At 38.9% G+C, this 20,284-nt stretch overlaps 1 protein-coding gene across 1 annotated transcript in view; it reads left to right on the top strand.

The window, feature by feature from the left end:
• Nucleotides 1–20,284, top strand: part of ROS1 (ROS proto-oncogene 1, receptor tyrosine kinase) — a 75,117-nt gene that overhangs the window by 30,959 nt on the left and 23,874 nt on the right. The window contains exons 23-33 of the mRNA XM_075148086.1: nt 684–747; nt 1,409–1,611; nt 2,358–2,569; nt 3,077–3,363; nt 4,855–5,031; nt 7,502–7,719; nt 8,392–8,533; nt 13,668–13,900; nt 16,551–16,727; nt 17,778–17,952; nt 18,423–18,540. Of these exons, the coding sequence (XP_075004187.1) occupies nt 684–747; nt 1,409–1,611; nt 2,358–2,569; nt 3,077–3,363; nt 4,855–5,031; nt 7,502–7,719; nt 8,392–8,533; nt 13,668–13,900; nt 16,551–16,727; nt 17,778–17,952; nt 18,423–18,540 (2,006 nt within the window). The remainder of the gene's footprint in view (nt 1–683; nt 748–1,408; nt 1,612–2,357; nt 2,570–3,076; nt 3,364–4,854; nt 5,032–7,501; nt 7,720–8,391; nt 8,534–13,667; nt 13,901–16,550; nt 16,728–17,777; nt 17,953–18,422; nt 18,541–20,284) is intronic.

Here is a 20,284-nt window from a genome sequence, read left to right as displayed (position 1 = left end):
AGGTGGAAAAACAATGCTGCAATATTACACAGGTTTGGTGAAGCCCAAAGGAAACTTTTCTAGAGGTCTTCCAAAGCCACTACTAAAAGCTACAAGTTAAACACAGATTCAACTAAGCTGATGGAGAGTGACAGGCCATTAAAACAGAGCCACAGATCAAGAGAAATTCCACTGCTGGAGAAATGCAGGGGCTCACATGGCTTCCCTAAAAAGAGACTTTCATATTAAAACTTGTCAAGTGTTTTCATTGTGATAAAAGGTTTGGAACACACAGAATGTGTGCTTGAAAGACAAGTTAAAAGCATGAGAGCATGTAATAGACCACATACTGGTGGGGGAGAACACCATGTTTGTTGCAACGTCAACCAACAGTAGGAATTCCTCCATCCTGGGGAAGGAGACAAGACTGTCTGATGTCCTTTGAGCTCTAATTGACAGATGCAGCATGAATTGTCACTCTCTGAGCCGCTGCTTAAAATTCTCTTAATAGTCATGATCCAACCCTGAATGTAGCCTTTGAGATGACCAGCACAGCCTTAGGTCAAACAGAGCACATGCATATGTTCCTAGCTAAGCAGCCAGGGATCTGGTTCTGTTTTTGTCATTAACCATGACTCTACAGGCTCTCAAATGCAATCATTTATGCTGCTACTTAATATATGTAACAATCTCCTGTCCCCCAGGTGCAAGCCTTCACCTCTGTGGGTCCAGGACCTTTGTCTGATATAGCAGAGAGGAATTCATCAGGTATGGATTATTTAGGTGCCATCTCATGGTTTGTGTGTAATAGCTGGTGAAATTGACAGTACAGGAATTTGGTAGTCTGATAAATAAATCCGACACTGTGTGACATTTGTTCCACCCTACAATAGACACCATAGAGGAAATAGTTACAGCTTCCTACATGAAATGATTAACACATTTCTTATCATTAGATTAAATTTCAGGAATTTCAAGTCTTTCCTCAAAACTATGCTAAATTAACTTTTCTAGGCAACCCCAGGGTAGTATAGAACAGCAGATTTTGATCTGTAATCTGCATACTGCTAGAGATCATAGAATATTTCTAATTGGGCTGTGAAATGTAACCAGGAGAGTTAGAAATCTACTAGGGATCATAGGCTATTTCTATTTGGGTTGTTAAAGGTAATTAAGTGAGCAAATTTGTTTTTACTAGGCTTAAACTTGTTATGTAAACATCCACAATGCCATTGAAAAAATCTTAGGAGTTTGCATGTGATGACAAGAAGGCATCTCATTATTTTATTTATTATTTGCTGTGACATAGGACCAAATATAATTTGTGCAGGGCCATCATTCATTTTTATCTTGTACTTGCTTTCCTTATGAATGACTGCTATTGTCTAGAATGTTTTTTGTAAATTCTGCTGTGCCCTTTTCCTTCCAGAGCTTTTCCCTGTCCCAACTCTTATAACTGTTTCTGCCAACAAGTTGTTTCTTACTGACACAGACAATAATCATACCATATGGGAACTTTCAGCAAAGACAAATGTAAAGGACATCTGTTATACTGCTAATGATGACAAAGCGTACTATATTGTAGAAGATTCTCTTTTTCTTCTGAATATACAGAATACTTCAAAGTTTCAGGTATTCCTTTGTTCATTCCCTTGCTTGAGAGAATCTCGGAAAATATGTGTCCATTACTGTCATCATTTCTGGGCTAACAATGTTTTTGAAGAAGTCAAAACTGCATATTTGAAACAGAAAAAAAGCAGCATGATGAACAAAGCTCATTTAATGGCAAAATACAGTGGGGAAAACAGAACTGGAAAGACACAATTTTCTTAATGATTGCCAGTTTATATGAGATGCAATATGAAAGAGATTAGCTGGATAATTTTCCTTTCTAGCAATACAATAAAAATATGTATAATATAATAAAATTTGGACTTCAATTTTTTTTGTCATCAATAGCTATTAGAATAGGCCAGAGTATGCCATTGGTAAAGTTGTCCTATTAAACATGTATGATTTTACTGACATCTGCTTTCTTGATAAGTTATTTCAACAGACAATTTAAAATGCACGCTATTAAATACAAGAAATTTAGAAATTTATTTTTGTATCAAATGTAATTTAATTTAATTTTATTTCATTCTAATTTCAAGAATATGGAAGCAACATGGAAGCAACAATTGATATTTGTGAAACAGTAGTCTTCATTTGTATAGAAATATTGGAGTCTTCGTTCCATGGCATCTCCTCATATTTTGACTTCTACTTGCCAAATAGAATTTATTTTGGAAACAAATTTAATTTCATAATGTCCTAGCATCAGGTGGGAAAGTTCTGCCTTCAAGCGGTTTTAGTAATGTTTTTATTTTTTTCTTAAGTTTTTCAAAGATGCATATCTTCGCAATGCCACAGCCATCGCAGTTGACTGGATTGCAAGACATCTCTTTGTTGCCCTGAAAACACCCTGGAATGAAACCCAAATATTTGTTATTGATCTTGAGCTCAAGAAAAAATCTCTAAAAGACTTGAACATACAGTTGAGTAAAAGTAATTCAACTGTATCATCTCTGTTGTCATATCCTTTCTTAAGGTAAGGCATATATTACTAATAACTTTTTAAAGCATATTTTAAACAGGATTTTCATGAAATCATCAACTGTTAAGGACCAAAAAGGACTTTTTATAGTATATGAGTCTTTTGCATTGTGTAAATCTCAGAAATTTCTGGATGTAGTTCTACTTTTATACTGCTTGGAGCTTGGACAGATCTAGTTTCAAAAAGATGTCTGTATTTGAGTAAAGATTTCAAAAGATACTTAAATACTGATAGGTTCTTCTATTTAAGTGATGCAAATGAAGGTCAGCACCAAACGACAATTTTTTACACTAACCGTTTCTCCAGAATAGTCAGTTATGGTGACCTTCCATTCAAAAATATCATTTAAGCACCTGGAATCAGTCTGCAAGTATGCTGCTGTAGTTACCTTGTTTTAAACGTTTGGGAGGTTTGTGACTGTAGTCATTTACAGGACTGCATTTAGGGCAGATTTCTCAGATTGAAGTTTTTCTATTCTAAGCAATGCATTTTATTTGATAGCCGCTTGTACTGGATGGAAGAGCTTGATTATGGCAGCCACATGTTTTATTATGGTATTCTGAATAACACCGTGCACCACATTTTGGGATACATATCAGTGGAAGAACAGATGAGGAACTACTGCACCTGTAACGTGGCAGAAGCAGAGCTAGGAAGACCTATGAGTATAGATGTGTCTGACTCCAAGAATCCCCAGCTGCTCTTTATCAGAGGAAGAGATGAAATATGGGCCTCAGATGTGGATGGTTGTCACTGCTGGAGAATTACCAAAATACCAAGTTTTCAAGGTCTGAGTGCTCTGTTATGTTTCTAGGTAGATTGTGATTCTCGCTGTCTCTTACATCAAACAATGTTCATTTCAGCAAAATAGCATTGTCCTGGTTCCGGCTGGGACAGGGTTAACTTTCTTCCCAGTAGCTTGGGGGTGTGCTGTGTTTTGGGTTTGGTGTGAAAGGAGCGTTGATGGCCCATTGATGCTTTGGCTATTGCTGGGTGGTGCTTGCACCGGGGAGGGGGAGCACAGCCGGGGGGGTGGACCCAGCTGGCCAATGGGGTATTCTATACCATGTGACATCATGCTCAGTATCAAAACCGGGGGGGGGGGACTCGCCCCCCCGTTCGTGACGCGCGGTCGGTGAGCAGTTGTATTGCGCATCGTCTGCTTTGTATATTCTGTTATTGTTGTTGTTCTCATTGTTATTATTACTGTTCTACTTAGTTTTATTTCAATTATTAAACTGTTTTTATCTCGACCCGGGAGTTTTCCTACTTGTGCCCTCCCGATTCTCTCCCCCATCCCACCGGGGGTGGGTGGGGGGGATCGAGCGGCTGCGTGGGGTTTATTCGCTGGCTGGGGTTAAACCACGACAAGCATTCATGAAGCACTTTCTTTATGAAATTGATTCATCTATAGGCAAGGTGGGCAAAACGTTTGTGTTCTGTGTTTCTAGTTGTGTACACCGTTGATACAAACTAGGAGAAAGAGCAGTGTGAGAATATTTACTGATGCAAATATGTATTCTAGTAAGATGTAAATCAAATGGAGATGCTACAGCCTCAATTGCTACTTGTCAATAGATTTCTTAGATAGAAGAATATTTCTTGTCAATAGATACTTATAGTATCAACACATTATTTTGCTAGGGTTTCATATTAGATACACCTATTACAGTTTATCTCAATGAAAAAATACAATACCATCTTAAGTTATGCCTGAAAGTGGCATTGCAGACTTCAATATGTGGGGAGGGTATTTCATGCAGGTAGAGTCTTGTATGACAACTTATCTATGTTGCACTTCTTGTAATGATAACCTTAATCTTGGTTGCTCAGTTTTCAGCTCAATTCTGGAGGAGTGCTGGTAAAGCTGTTCTGTTATCAGAGGAGCTGTCTTAATTGTTCCTGGGAGATGGCAGAGCACTGTGGTTTTCATCTTGGAAAAATGATGAAAGTTTCTGTAGACAGCTCTTGCTCTTGTGTTTTATTTCTGATGTTTGCTAATTGAATTGCAGTTCTCATAATTATGGATAATAAAAAGCCTTCAAATCTACACTTGTAGATTTGTACACTTGTAAACTGAATTAACAAAGTGTCTCAGCTTCATGAGACCTATTGGAAAATATCAGAAATCTCCTTTCCAGGGGAGGTCTTTGAAGATATGATATGACCAAGATACTCACCCATATTGACTTACTGTGAATACAAGCACCCATCTGCTCATGTAAAATTGTCTGCTCAGGGTTTATTCTGAAGCTTAACTATACAATGTTTTCCTACAGGTAAGAAAATTGGCAGCTTGACTGTAGATAAGAAATTTATATACTGGAGCATTGAAACAAATGAATACACTGAAATTTGGCTAGCAAATAAAGAAAGCACAAGACACTTTCTTCAGAAGAGAGCAAATCATCAGCTGAAAATCTTAGCCTACAGTTCAGCGGCACAATTGTATCCAGGTAGAGTGGATTTGGGTTGTTTTGTAAATGTAACAAATTTATTTCAGAGCCTGCATTTGAATTGCGGATCATGCTATGTGTATTTAGGTAAAGTATGCTTTATGGATTCAGGTACCTTCTAGAAGGAAACAATTCACTATGCACATTTTTTAAAGGACGAATATAAGGACTGGCCTTGTGTTGAATCACATGGAAGGTCATGATGATGAATTTTGCCTGTGTTTCAAAGGCTCAGGATGTTAACGCCAAGCCATGCCTGTTTTCAAGGTTGTGTCAAATCTGGAGATTTAGAAAATGTGGTGCACATTAAAGCACAGAAAAAGAGCAAACATGTCCACAAAGTGTTGTAGCAAGAGTTTGATAATGATCCCTGTTATGATACAGATTTCTGGTTTTGTTCACAAGTATGCAAAGCTGAAAAAAATGTCTGCCTTTCCAAAGACAAAGAAATAAGAACTCAGCTTATTAAAACAATTTATAAAAAGTACCTGAGAGGCAATTACAGTTTACATTATAGTAGACCCAGGCTTCACTTAGAACTCCTAGTATTTTAAACAAAACATTGTAGAATGATAATGAAAGAAATAAAAATTAGTTTTAATAGAAAGTTAGGATTCATGGTCCCTATGGGGATTATCTTTGTAAATGCAGAGGTTTAGAACAGCTACTAGCATGATGAATATATTCAAAATAATTCTTTAGCTTCAGTCTTGCATAAAAATCTGACAAATATACAAGAGAATATTTTAACAGGATGGACTTCTTTGGAATAAAAGAATTTCACATTGTTTTGGGCAGCCAGTAGAGTTAGTCCTGCCTGCAGCTGCTCTGACCAGTGCCCAGGCTATTCTTACCAGGACTTTGGGCAAGTTTGTTCCCATGAGGTCTGTGTGGGCTTGGCATTGGTGCAGGAGCCTGGTTTGGCCCTGGTACAGAATGTACCAATCCTTATCCCCAGGGATAGGGTTTCCTGCAAAAGCCTCAGGCTTAGCTGGTGCAGAAAGGGAAGAACCGAATTTCTGTCCAAAGGGATTATTTCTATCCAGAGATCCGCACAGAGTTCTTCTTATTTACATTGACTGCTGCAAATATATTTGGAAGAATACACTTGGCATTTGTGGAGGGAGGGCAATGCACAGAATTATTCACACAAGTTTAAGATAAAAGTAAATTAACATACTAATATAAGAAAAAAAATATTTTCTTCTCCTTCTCAGTGCTGAAAGCAAATGGTGTATATGTGAAAAGTGATGTTTGCAAAGACCAGCTGGGTTGACTGACATGCTTTTTATTACTTTAGTGATGTGAGCAAGGAATACTGTTAGAGTTTTCTTTCATTCTAACCTATTTAATTGCCATCCAGAGATGTGATGTCAGTTGATCATTTAACACATCAGAAGTACTCAGTGAAAATTATTGTCCTGTCACAGATTCTGTGAGAGAATGATTTCTCTTCAGGGTTAGGAGGAAGGGGACTGCATATTGTAGTGAAGGATTTTCTTGTCAGGGTAAACACATTTCTATGGAACTGCCTGACAGAAACTTTAACTCTGAAAATGGCTCAATTCTTTATTCCATCTGGGACTTTTCCCATGGGAGTTTTATTACTCTAGGTAACTATAAAATTGACAAAGATTCAACCTTATATTTATTTCTGTTGAACAGACTTTTTTATTCTCCTTCCCCCATATGCATGAACCTGACTTTGGTAGGAATGGCGGGGTTGCTCATTTAGGGAGAAAAGATCTTGACAATGAGGTCAGTTGTTCTGGCCTAAGGGCAAACATTTGTCCTTGTACCATTTTCCCCATGCATGCGCCTTAATCTTTTCCTTCTTGGCAGTAAGTCCATTTAATATATTTTTAATTTGTTTTTAAAAGTACATCAAGTGATGAGGGGTTTTGTTTTGTTACTTTTTGTTTACTGTCACAGAGTAGTTTTCTATTGTTTTCTCCCTATAGACTCCTTTTCTCCTTCCAAAATTTGTCTCCCTTTTCCCTGTTGTTACTATGAACTTTACACATGAAAAGCTGTTTGGAAGAGAAGAGACATAACATTTAATCGCTAGAGAAAGGTACCCTCTATTCTGTGTATCTGTCTTTCCTGCGACAAACAAGTTTGGACTCATCAGTGTGTACTGCCGTTGATGATAACACAGCAACTACCTGGATTTCCAAGGCATTTAGGTACTTAAAGAAGAACCTAAATTCTTTAGTAAATCTGTACCTTTAGTAAATCTGTGTCTTATCAAAGATAAATGAGACTTTACTTTGATAACTGCTATTTTTGTGTCCATGAAAGTAATCAAATAAAGTACATTCAGGTGGGATTTTTTTCTGTTTCTGTTTGTGAAAGCAGAGAGAATACTTTGTGGTTATGCTTTCTCACAGAAATAATGGCAGAATCCCATGCAAGTTTGGATTGGTCCAGCAGTAATTACTTTTTTTTTTATTTTTGATGTCTTTCCTAGATAAAAGATGCCTGATTCTATTGCCAGACATGGAGAAACCTACTATCCTTGATACGACGAACACCAGTTTTACGTTAAGCTTGCCATCTGTCACACCACAGAAGCTATGCCCCAGCATATTGCAGCCTACACCGACATATCTGGTATTTCTCAGACAAATGACTAACAACCGCAGGAACTCAAGCTGCTGTTTGTCTGCTCTACAGCAAAAAGCATTGGTATGGCTATTTTGGAACCAAAATGCATGTGATATCACATATAAACAGGAATGTGATACCACTTCTAGTCATTTTATAAACCATTCTGTAACTTTCTATCAGGGAGTTTTTCCACTTCTACATCCTCAACAGTAATTCCCCTTTCTGTTTGGTATTTGCTAAGTGGTAGATTCCTTAGCTTTCCTTTGTGCAAGTACTCCTCTACTTTCTAACATGCCTTTGCTAAAATCCTGTTGAAACGGGTCTTCAGTTTCTACTTGTAAAAAGAGCAGTTGTGGTTGATATTAATCTGTTCAAATAACTCTTGAGACTGTCCAGCAACCATATGGCTTGCCTCTATGTGTTTTGTGGTAGTTGTACTTGCCTTAGTAATTTTTTCTTCTGTTACATTTTTTTTCTTACTTTACCATTTCCTATTTAAGTACCAGCCACTGAACAATGTGCTATTGTAGCCGTGCTAATTACACCTCAGCTTGTTTTTTGGTATGTGTTTTCTGTAGCGACCTATTACCCAAACTATCATTTTAACATTCTTTTTTAAACACTAAAATGTATTAGAATACAAAAGCATTACTGTATTATTTGTTAACATTCATTTCATTGGTAGATGATTGGTGTGACATATGACTCTCTTTTCTAAGAATACGTTTATTATCTGATTTCGTATTATAGGAATTTCAGAGTCCTATAGCTGTCATAGACAACCTACAGCCATTTTCAAGTTATGTCATACAAGTTGCAGTGAAAAACTACTATTCAGATGAGGAAGTGCTGCCTATGGGAGAAGAGATAATTGGCACAACTCTATATGGAGGTTTGTTTCACATTTTATTCCGATTTTGAACAGAATTCTCACTTCAGTTAAAGGAAGGTGTGTGTAAGTTTGGGTTGCAAATCAGAAAGCAGAGAAATTTTCTGCTTAAAATGTAACCTGTGTAGATCTTCACAAGGCTTTGGCAACCAGACTTGATGAATCTGTAAGATTCATAAGATATGTATGTATTCTTTAATGCTTTTGCTCATTGGCTTCCTGAGGAAAGATAAACTATGGTTAAAAGTGGCTAAACAGTTGCAGTTTCTGCCTTGGGCCACATTTTTAATAAGTTGTGTTTGAATGTATACGTGGTTATGTATGTTTAAATATGTGTGTTATGTATTCATTAAACATTAAGATTTTCCCCCTTGGCTTGACATTATTCTCATAATTACTGTTTCTTAGGGTAACACAGATTTGATTTATTGTGAACCGGGCTGAAAAAACAACACCTCATTTTTACTTCTGTTGGCCTGAATGCCAATAGCACATTTTCAGTTGGTTTCAAGAATTTTGATGTGCCCTTCTCAGTCCCTTTCACACTAGAAGAAGAAAGCTAAGGGTAGTGCTTTGAACTTGAATGTTCACTGGGCAGAGAGTGGACTGGTTAGGGATTACCTAAAAATAAATAAATACATCAGTAAACTTATCTAACTATGGCTGAAGGAAGCTAAGAAACTTCAGTGGGGGTGAATGGGTGAGAGAAGTATGAGTGAAGGCAAGAGGCCAAGACATGATGGCAAGGCAGCCAAATTTATAATTGTATTTAAGCGGAGCTACCTCTGTACTCTGTGATGAGGTGTGACCTGCTGATGCAATGGAAGAGGACAGGGACAAGAGCTTGTAGCAGCATCTAAGGGAGCAGGTAGCTGCAGCCTAGAAAAGGGTAACAGGAGCACAGCTCACTTTCTGGAAACATTCACAAAGTGACAAGCCAAGGCTACATTTGGGGAAAACCTGCACGTACTGCTGTCCGTAAGAGACAAGAGGCACTGCAAGTGAAAGGTGTATTTTATTTTAAAGGTTTTCTCTTGAGTACAAAGTTGCTTTTGAAAAAAAGAATGAGAAATGAAAGAAAAGAGGAAAGAAAAGAGAAAAGGAAGCGTGATCAAGAGGATCTAAATTCTATATAGCTTGTTATTCAAGCTGGTTCTTTATTATTTGAGAGCTGGGCCTGTTCTTCTAGTTACCTAGTTTATAAAGCCAGTTTTCACCTCACATAATACATATGTGTGCTATATTACCTGATGATGTACCTCAAGAAATGTGTCTAGGTTAACACCTACTCCACTTCCTGCTTTGGGTGTGTGATTTTGCAAATTTCCCTTTCTGTTATACTCCAAAGGATAGTCCATCTCTTCAGTGCTCTCTTGGAGAACTCAGTCATGTTAAACACGCTTGTTTTATTTAGGGCACATTTTCCAGAACAAGAAATGGGGGACTTCTGTAACAGTTCTGCTGTTGATGTGTAGCCTGTGTTACATTATGAGGGATCTATAACTCCACTCAGCACACATTGATTATCCAGCTGATCATAGCAAGCTACAGTTTTGCCTGTTCACTGGTATATTTCCTACTGTGTCTTCTCTTCTTGCATTCATCCTTCACCCTTTACCTTCATAGTTATCCTTTCCACCCTATTGTGGAGTTTCCATTGCAGAACATAGATCTCGTGCTGCCTTAGTTCCCTAACTAAATAGAAACCAGCAATGCTATTTTTGTTTGTGGGTTCAGGCCTCTGTTTGAGTCCAAAACTACTGACTGCTCATCTTGTCATACTTGATGAAACTTGGGGCATGTCATAGCGAGGAAACTCAACTCTCTGCTGCACTTTAATGCAGGCCCAGGTCCTGGTACTGTGAGTACCAGTATGTCTCTCATCTATCCTTGAAGCCAACATGGCCCAGAAGCTTTCCTCAAATGCCACAAAGGCAACTGAGATTCATAGGCAGCCCGAGTTCAAGATGTCCTTATTCTTTGAGAATACTACTAGTCTGGAGCTAGATGCCTCCTGTGGTTGGAAATACCTTAATTGGGGCAGGAGGATGCTCCTGCTCATTCCCTGCTTCACTCTGCCTGTTTGCAGCTGTGGGACAGCTACTGTCCCAGTTTCCCTGCAGCTCGTGTCATTTCCCAGAAAGAAAAGGATCATCCGAAGATGCACGCTATCCCTTTGCATGTGTCATCTTGCATTGCAACCCAACCCAATAGAGGTACCTTGCTCGGCACTTTTTCTTGTTTTGCATGTGTATGTGTGCACGTGCACACTTGTACCTGTCTTCATGAGGAGTTGCTTTTGCACTGTTCTTCAGATAGTTTTCTCAACATTGGAGTGATGCTGCTGGACTCACTTGGTGAAAACATGGAAAACTATAAAGAGTGCTAGCTATTCCCTGTAGTATGCATAGCACTTGCTTGCTTTTCTGTTGTGTCAGATTTGCTCTGCAGCTGTGCACCACCGTGCCTGGTGTCACCAGCCAGGGTCAACTTGATCCACATAAACTCATCACTTGCAGAGCCATCAGACACCTCTGATAATACCCAAGTCAGCAAGGCAGAATTATAGCCAAGCCGACGCAGCAGCCTGTTTGTGTTTTGCAGGAAAGACTGGGGAGATGGTACCTAGGGATGCTTGCTGTTGAACTCACAGTGATGTGGGAATGCTATAGCCCTCACCTTTACTAGTTTTCCTGCCTGGTTGTTGTCCTGCAGAGTTAGAGCAATTTGTCTCTGAGAGAAGGTGAGGGAGTGAAATGGAGAGGCACAGTAGCACCTGATGCTTGGGCATTAGCTCACTTAACCCAGCTACAGCAGGGTTGGCTGTTGCTGAGATACAGCTGTGCACATTGCACAGGTATGGGGTATTACTGTGATATGCATCTAGGGCTGTCCACACCACAACAGGAATCCCAAGGTTTCCCCTTCTCTCTCTTTACCTCTGCTTGGCTTCTGGCTGCTTCAGAAGGTGCTGAAGCAACTGGAATTTAAATAAGCACAGCCACCACTTTGTTTTTCTTACGTGTCTCAACATTTCTTTCCCTTTATTGATCAACTGTGCCCAAGGAAATATTTTATCCAGCTGGCAACAAGTACATGCTAGGGGTCCTGATTCCCTTTCTTCTTCTGTGCTCTTGGGGATGCACTCTGTGGTTTCTTTAAATGCTCTTCCATAGAAAAAGTAACCTCTCTTTTTGCCACCATTGCCCACAGGAGAGCATCACCTGTGAGCTGCCAGTGGCTCCTCTTACGCACAGATCATTCCTTGTTTCTTGTCCTGGGAGCAGCCACATTTTTCCCCTTAAGAAAACCTCTGCTTAAGATGAACCTCTTTTCAGCTTTCAAATGAAAGTGGAACAAGAGGTGCAGGCACACTGCCACTCTTGTTTTGGAATCCAGAGATGCTATACTTTGGAAGTTCTCTTCCAACCGTGCTATTTTTTTGTCTCTTAACAGTCAGATCTCTCAGCATCTGCAGCATCAAGCAAATAGGCTCTCATCCTATGTGGCTCTCTGAATATTATTAGCATATTCTTAAGGAGTCTATGGCAAAAAATAAGAAACCTGGCCTATGATCAGTAGATTTCAATTCTTTGCATGGGAATCCACATCTGTATTCTAAAATTTGTATGAGACACTGATTGAATAAGATTGAATACTATTAGGATGTGGCAAGAATTCACACTGTTGCTTCTTTGTGTGGTAAACTTTCAGTGGCAAAACATAAAGGTAGCACATGAAATGGGAGACTGAGTTGCTCCACTGAAATGGAATTTTTCAGTCTCAAGTTAAAATGAAACATGAAACTCAGAATGGGCTTCTGTAGTTGTGATAAAACAAAATGTTGGGATAAAAATAAAGTCCTAGACAAAAAAAAACCCCACAAACAAAAAATCAAAAAACCACACCAGCCCCAAAACCCTGAGCATTTTTAACATGTATTTGTAGCAGCATTCAGAGCTTTTCACAATTTGTTGAAAAATTTCCAACCAGCTGTAAACAGAATGTATATCTGTCCTGGCACTTACTTATGTTCTCAATTTCATGAATGTAACTGCTAGTTTAAATTGTAATCAGATGCTGCTAGAGCCTCTTGAAATGTGTACACTATTTCACACCTTTGAAGCAGTGTGAATTTCCTCTGTCTTTCCCTTAATTCTGTTACAAAAAGAAAGAATCTTGGATTAATCTGTACTTTCCAACAAATAGCAAGGTAGAGGAAATGAAAAAAAAGGAAAACTTGGAAAAATTAATGTATTGCTCTTGCCACAGAGTGTCACTCTTACTCCACATATGTTTTAACTAGTGAAATGAGAAATTTGTCTTCTTTACTAGTCTAGCTTCTGCACATTTCATGTTGACCCTTTAAATAATCTGCATCCTTGCTACTAGGGCATAAATTATAGCATACGTACTCATCATTCTGATATGTCGGTAGTATAGATAGCATAATAACTTGTTAACTTTTCACCTATCTGGACAGTTCAATAGGAAAAAAGAATTTTTAATGCAGAGTTGGGGTGTGTAATATACCATTTCAAAGTCTGTGATCTCAAAGCTTCAAAGGAAGGGTTGATTTTTCCAAAACAATTAGTGAGTAACCAGCTGGGATAGACATCAGACCAGCAACCCAGTTTCTTGCTTACACAGTTCAGCCAGACATGTGTTTCTGAGCAAAATTGTAAATGATGGCCAACAATGCTGAGCTTTCATACTTTTCTGTTCAAGAAAAAACTTTCCAACTGGAATAGTGCATGGGTACTTTTTCTAGTGCATATCCAAGTAAGCATCATACTAAACTCACACCTGAGACCCCGATTAGGAAACTAGGAGAGAACAGGAATTCAGTGATATGACTATAAATGTAGAGGTATAGGACAGCATCTGGGTTTTTGTTTGTCTGCTTGCATGGTAGGATAGCCAAGGAGATACTAAAAAAGTCCCTCAAAATATTTTGAACTTGTCTGCAGCTGATTGACTATATAAGAATATGAGTTTTACACATCTAGAGAGTCAGTCCTGTAAATGGATCATATTCATATACTTATAACCTTTTTGTCTTTCCTCAGTGACATTTCTTGACTTCTCTAAAAATAAAACAAACCTAAAAAGAGATTAATTTTTCTTTCTGTTTCAGTACCAGAGGCAGTTGATTCCATTAAGACGGTGGTTTTGTCTGACACCACTATCAACATATCTTGGAGTGAACCTTCGAAGCCAAATGGACCTCTAGCATCCATCCGCTATCAAATCTCTGTCAATTTATTACCTCCTGTCCCAGCGACACCCTTGCAGAAAAGTGAATTTCCAAATGGGACCCTTGCCTGGTCTGTCAGTGGGCTCCAATCCGGAACAAACAATTTATTCAAGGTATAATTACAAGCAGCTTTACCTGTTTGTTCACTAACTTGCAAATCTTTAGACTGCTCTTCTGAAAACCTATATGTGTGTTTTGAAAATATGAGTTCAAAACTTGGCAGACTTCCCTCAGTCCTTTAGTCTTAAGGAAAATTAAACATCACAGTTTATTCCTACATAGGTTGTTCAGATTAAATCCTTAGAAATGAGATCTTTTCTATTTGGGGAACACATCACAGATCTCAAGAGTAAATAGGAATTTCTGCTCCAATCCTGCAGTTACTGCCCCGACACTTCATGCAACATGCTAAGAGAGGGTCAAGTGACGGGTAACCTCTGTTCCCAAAGGAGGATGCCTGGAACTGTGACCTGCTTGTGAAGAACCAGGTGTAGTGCAATAAACAGGGCTATGTAAGTGCAAATGGGTCATGGCCAAAAGATAAAGGCTTTTCTCAGGAAAGCAACATATCTGAAACTTTCATAAAGGGGAAACATCTATATGTTATATCAAGAGCAGACTCAGCCATTTTGCCAATTGCTGCTTTTCCTTTAATAAATAACTTTTCATTTAGCAAAAAAAAAAAAAAAATTCTTACTCCAATAAACTAAAAAGTATCTGATATATTCATAGAGATATAGGTGATGACTGAATTAGTAGTTCACTGACTCTAGTGATTGATTCTGATTCACTGAATCTAGATGGATTGCACCAGTCACATTTAAAATAAAAGTATATTATAAAATATACATGCAAAGTTCACAACAAGAACAATATATCAATGTTGACCCTTTAACACATGCAGAGGACTAGTAATGACTGAAAAATGCAAGTAGGGGAGTGGCTATTTGGTGGCCTTTGAAGACAATTTCTGTAGACAAGAATATTGAAGGGTGGTTGCAAACCCCCTGATTTTGGATTTCATTGAAATATGATGCTGTCAGTGCAATAGCAGAAGTAGTTTATTCCACTGTCCAGGCAAGTCATAGACAGAGGAAGATAGGAAATGTAATAATAAGCCCCAGGCTAGCTAGCAGAAGCAGCAGAATGGGATATCCATCCATCAGCTGCTGCAGTTCACGTGGACTTCCACGTCAGCATCACACAAAAACTTTGGTGGCTTGCATCGTTATGCTGGGCTATGAACTGTGAGAATTGAGGGGCAGACACATCAGCCCCCCTGCCACCTTTTTCAGGCAGAAAGGCTTTTTGGACAGCCAGGGCAGGGAAAGCACTGTCCTGAAGTAATGGCAGTATTACATGCCTGAGCACATGTGTCATTGCTGTAAGAATGAGCAGAAAAGGATAACTTAACATGGAGATAAAATCAAGAAGGTGGAGGAACCAAAGGAGTTCAAAGTAGCAAGAACTAAAAAGGCAGTTGGGAAGATTCTGTTAGTATGCTGAAGAGGAAGACAAAAGGAAGAATAGGTTGCAGTACCTAGTGCTTTTTTTTTGTTTAGTTTTTAGGAACAGGAGACCTGTGACTAGATATTTAACACAACTGCATGAAGCTAACAGTAGCACAACAGATCAGGAGAAGGAAAGATCAGGTTAAAGAATATTTATGTAGGTTATATGTATTTAAGTCAGCAGCATCTGATGACCTTAAACTACATAAGGAGATGGTTAAAAACAGTCTGTGAATGTTCACGATTATTTTCTGTAACTTTTAGAAGAGAGGAAGTCCCATAGAACTAGCAAAAAAAATAAAAGTCACACTTAGCTTCAAAAAGGAAATTATAGACCACTTTGTGTAACTTTAATATCTGAAGTTATTTTAAGGACATACATAGTTTTACTAGGACTATATTAGGACATATATAGGTATTATTAGGACTATATTAGGATAAAAGGGTAAACAGTTGGTATACAAGCATCTAGAGGATAACAGAGGAATAAAAATGTCCAATGTGGATTCGTAAGAACAAAACATACTGCTTCTCCCTTTAGAGATGAAGGGTTAAAAGGAAAATGATAAATGATGTATCTGGACAGCAGGTCTATCACCAGAGTGACATTTTCAAAAGCAACCAAGTAAACATGTTGTCTGCAGAATCCACACTGGGTGCATAACACATACAGTAAGAGAGTGATTTTCACAGTTCATGCATAGGCTGGGAGAACATTCAGCTGATGGCTGGAGGGGATCTGTTCTGGCCTTAATTTGATTTTGTGCTTTTGTTAATGATTTGGATGGTATAATGGGGAATACATTTATACACATATACCTATACACCTATATGTACGAATGTAAGTATGCATACCCAAACATAGGTCATATTTGATTGTGAAATAATGGAAGGCAGTGTGCTAAGGCACCTCCTCACCTTGTGTTTTTGTGATTCTAAAACACTGCCCAGAGTGTGATGTGACGTCTGCATGCCTGTGTAAGAGCTTGTGGCATTTCAGAAAGGTCTAGAAAGAGATGAGTCTTAGTAGAAAGATGAAACGAGAAACTAAGAAGAGTGAGGAAGGCCATGAACTTCCAGCCTGAAAATGCGTAATGCTGCAGCTGTGAGGCTCAAAATCTTTATACACCTATATCTATTTTGCCTGAATATTGTCTTGTTTGAAAACAGCTAGTCTTCCAAACACTTGGCGTTGCTAAAGCCACCTTTCCAACTGGTCTGGTACTGTCCAGTTCATCCATTTCCTTACTAGGTTCTTGCTTTTCATCCTGACGAGAACTGGTTTTCCGAAAGTGTCCCTATTATTGCAAAAACTTTTGAGACTCCACCTGCGCCTGTCAACATAGTTCCCAGAAATACCAGTTTCCAGCTAGAATGGAGAGCTCCTCTGCACGTCAATGAAACCAGCTTCTGGTTTGAGCTGCGTAAGGTAAAAATACCCCTTAGTTTTTTTCCAGATCAGAGCAAATTTAACGCACTCTGTCCTAATGAGCAGGATAGGGTGGCAGGATGTGTATGAAGAGTCTCAGTGGTTAATTTGGGCATGGTGACGTCAGTCTTAGTGGCTCAGAAGTGGCAGGATGGAGGCACTGTTTGCCAGGAACAAGGGGGAGTGAAGCTGCAGCATTAATACTCCACAGTGCCAAAGGACATCCTGGATGACCCCACCAGAATTCCTCTAGGGTCTCCTGTTTCAGTAGAGTCCCCTCCCTCTCTCCTCACTGTCCTCCCCCAATCTGGCTGGTAGCTACAAATCCTATGTCTGCTCTGCACAAGAAAGAAAAGAAAGGGGTTTCCAGTATTAAATATCAGCTACAACCTAGCATCTGAATTTTATTTTCCTGTGATAGAGGTTACGAGAAAATGCCGGAGAGAAAAATGGGTCCACTAGTGCAGACTGTAGAAGTAAGCGCTGCAGTGACATGGATGTAAGTAAGCGCATGCAGCAGCATGGATGGAAGCTTCAGGTTTTAATGACTGGACCAATGGACACAGAAAATGTCATGTGCTAAACTGGATCGCGTAGATTCCTTAATATAGATAATCGGATTTATTAGGCCTACAGCAATGATTTCCTATCTGCCCTAAAACAAATGTCATAGCACAATTCCATTAAACCACCTCCTTTCAATTGCATCATGGCAAGCTGAACTCATGGGCACATCACGGTCATCCAGAAATACAAGCTGCACAGAGATAAGCAAGGGAACAGCTCCTTTTGGCTGTGGAAAGGGGTCACTTAATCTGTTGTCCTTTGTGGCTGCCAAGACTTGTAGGTCTCCTGAAAACAAAGAAAAAGCCTAGGTTTTGTGTCCTTGGTCTCTAAGAGGACAAAGTCCTGTGATTGAAACAGCACATGCATAATCTTTCTCCTGTGATGTTAAAAAGTGGCAAACTAGTTAATCTACCCAGGAATAGAACTGTGACACATTTTCAGCAGAGCACGAAAGTTGACCACGATGATATTTTATTTTTCTAGTGGCAAACAGAAACTGACTGGTTTTCTCCTGCGAGCACTACATGCACAGCAGATCTTGTTTACACATGCAATCTCACAGGAACTCTTCCTTCAACCAACTACTTTGTAAGAGTAACAGTAGTTTATATTACAGGAGTGAAAAGCACTTCCTCTTCAACAAGCTTTAAAACTACAGGTAAGTACTTAGTGTAGGATTTTAACACTGTTTTAACGACGTGGATAATCAAACAAAATATTTTGTAAAATTTAGCAGGCAATTTTCTTATATGAAGAGCCAATAGTTGTGTGTGTTTGAAAAGTAAATAACAGAGCACCGTATCTGCAAAAGTAATAGGAGGAAAGAAATTATGTTCATTTCCAAGTGGAACAGAGGAAAAGAATGAGGGAAACTGAAATGAAATGCCTCATGTGAACTTATTAAGTACTGTTGAAAGGCTACATGTGAATGAAAATTTTGAAATTTGTCCATCACAAAGAGAAGGCCAAAGATTAATTATCCCTGGGGATTATTGATCTAGATCCTCAGTCTTTTTGTATGTCTAAACACCCATGTGTACGTCTAAATTTTGCTTTTTGCCCATTAGCCCCTTGTCTCTCTATAAACACATTTTAAGGGTTCTGTTTCTTCCCCCTGTGTGGCCAAAGCTGGTGTTCCCAGTAAGCCAGGAGTTCCAAAAAGAGCAGAAGATGCTAAAAACTCTGTACAGTGGGAAAAGGCTGATGACAATGGAAGCAACCTGACCTACTACATCTTAGAAAGCAGGTAAGCTACATGTGCAGGCACTCTTCCGGTAGGGAGCAGCCCAGAACAAATCTCTGTGTGTGCAGGGGCTTTCAGTTTGGCTCTGATGGGAAGAGTGAAATATCAATGACGCAAATGGCCCTTCTCATGGGATCTTTTTCTCGGGTAAACTAAGTAGCCATCATTTCTAGAAATTCCTGGAAAACTTAGAAGAAAATATACACTAACAACATTTCCAGACCAACCCTGAAATACAGGGATATATTTAGATATATGTTGGTGAATTAGAAGAAGATTTGTAGATATTTTCAAATCACAAATTTCAAGCATTTAGTACGTATTTTTTGCTAAAATATATGTAGAAATATCTTACTGTTCAGAGGAATCATGGACAGGCATTATAAAGTTGCCAGAAAGAATCATAAGGTATTCCCACCAACAAAGGATGACTAGATAATTTTTAAAGTGCTCCGTCACCAAATACAGATTGCCTGGACTATACATTGCCTGGACTATACTCATTAGGCATCTGTAGAGTGCCAATTCATACTCATTCCCGCGCTGGCGTTGGAAGGGCTGAATGGACAGGTTAGAGTATATTGCTGTGGGCAGTGACTTTGAAACTTTTCATTTTTTGACCATTACTCTGGAGGGCTCTGCTTAAGGCAGTAAGTGCAAGGCTTAATTAACACATTATTTAAAACTGAGGAGGGTCCATCTTCTGAGATATTCCTATCACATTGTACGAAATCAGGAGCGATGGAAGGAAGCAATTTTTTAAACTCAGCTGTTATTTCTTTTTCCTCAGTTAACTCTGTGCTTATGTAAGCTAAGGACTGACAGCACTGTGGAGCCAGGCATACTTTACCTATATAAGTTTTCACCCAGACATATTTTCCTGGTGCTGTAAGCTTCCTCCATACAGTTCTGTGAGTGTACAGCAGCACTGACCTGCATGCTATGAGACCACAATAATTTTGATATGCCAATAGCCAGTTTGTACCTGGCTTGCTGTGGATGGGTAAAGAAAGGACAGTCCCTTGGTCTGTGTCAGGGTTGTGCTTTAACCACCGTGTTTTCCAGGCTCCAGCTTCTTATTAATCTCTGGAATCATAATGCATCACTGAGGTGAGGTTTTTTTTAAGTTTAATGAAATAAGCTTTTCTCCTGCAGTTTGAATGCTGTTGGTTTTGACTGAATTTCACTTTGAGCCTCATGGTCCTTTTACATCAGGTAGAAAAATGTTAGTTTTGTTGCATAGTATTCTAGAAAATATTTGCATAGCCCTTTGAAATTACCCCTGTTTTTCAAACAGCTCTGGTAGGGATGTGTACACACCAAGAACAGTAACATGTCTTCCTGGTTTAGAAGTGTTTGACATTTTTTCTGCATTAAAGTGTGTTGGGAGAATGATTGACATGCTCATGAAGGTTATTTCACATGAAATATTACAGTCCTGTGTGACATGAAATGATATTTCAGATATGGCCTTTCAAGTTTAAATACATGGTCTTCTTTTGGTTGGTGAATAATCAGCTCTGAATTTATTGTGAGCAATCAATCTCAGTCCAACGGGGAAAGGAAGAAATATACCCAGCAGTCAGCAGATACTATGGGAAACTGGCTAGCTAAAGAATTGTGTCTTCACTGCCAATGACTTGCTTCCTGTTTAGCTTGTGAAACCTGATGCACAAGAGCCACTGAATTGCTCTGGGCCCAGGAAAGCAAAAACCTCTAACAGGACACAAAAATAAATGTTTATTTT

The sequence above is a fragment of the Calonectris borealis genome, chromosome 3 (genome assembly GCF_964195595.1).
Source record: "Calonectris borealis chromosome 3, bCalBor7.hap1.2, whole genome shotgun sequence".
Taxonomy (NCBI): domain Eukaryota; kingdom Metazoa; phylum Chordata; class Aves; order Procellariiformes; family Procellariidae; genus Calonectris; species Calonectris borealis.
The sequence above is the reverse complement of the archived record's forward strand: the minus strand, read 5'-3'. Positions and strand labels throughout refer to the sequence as shown.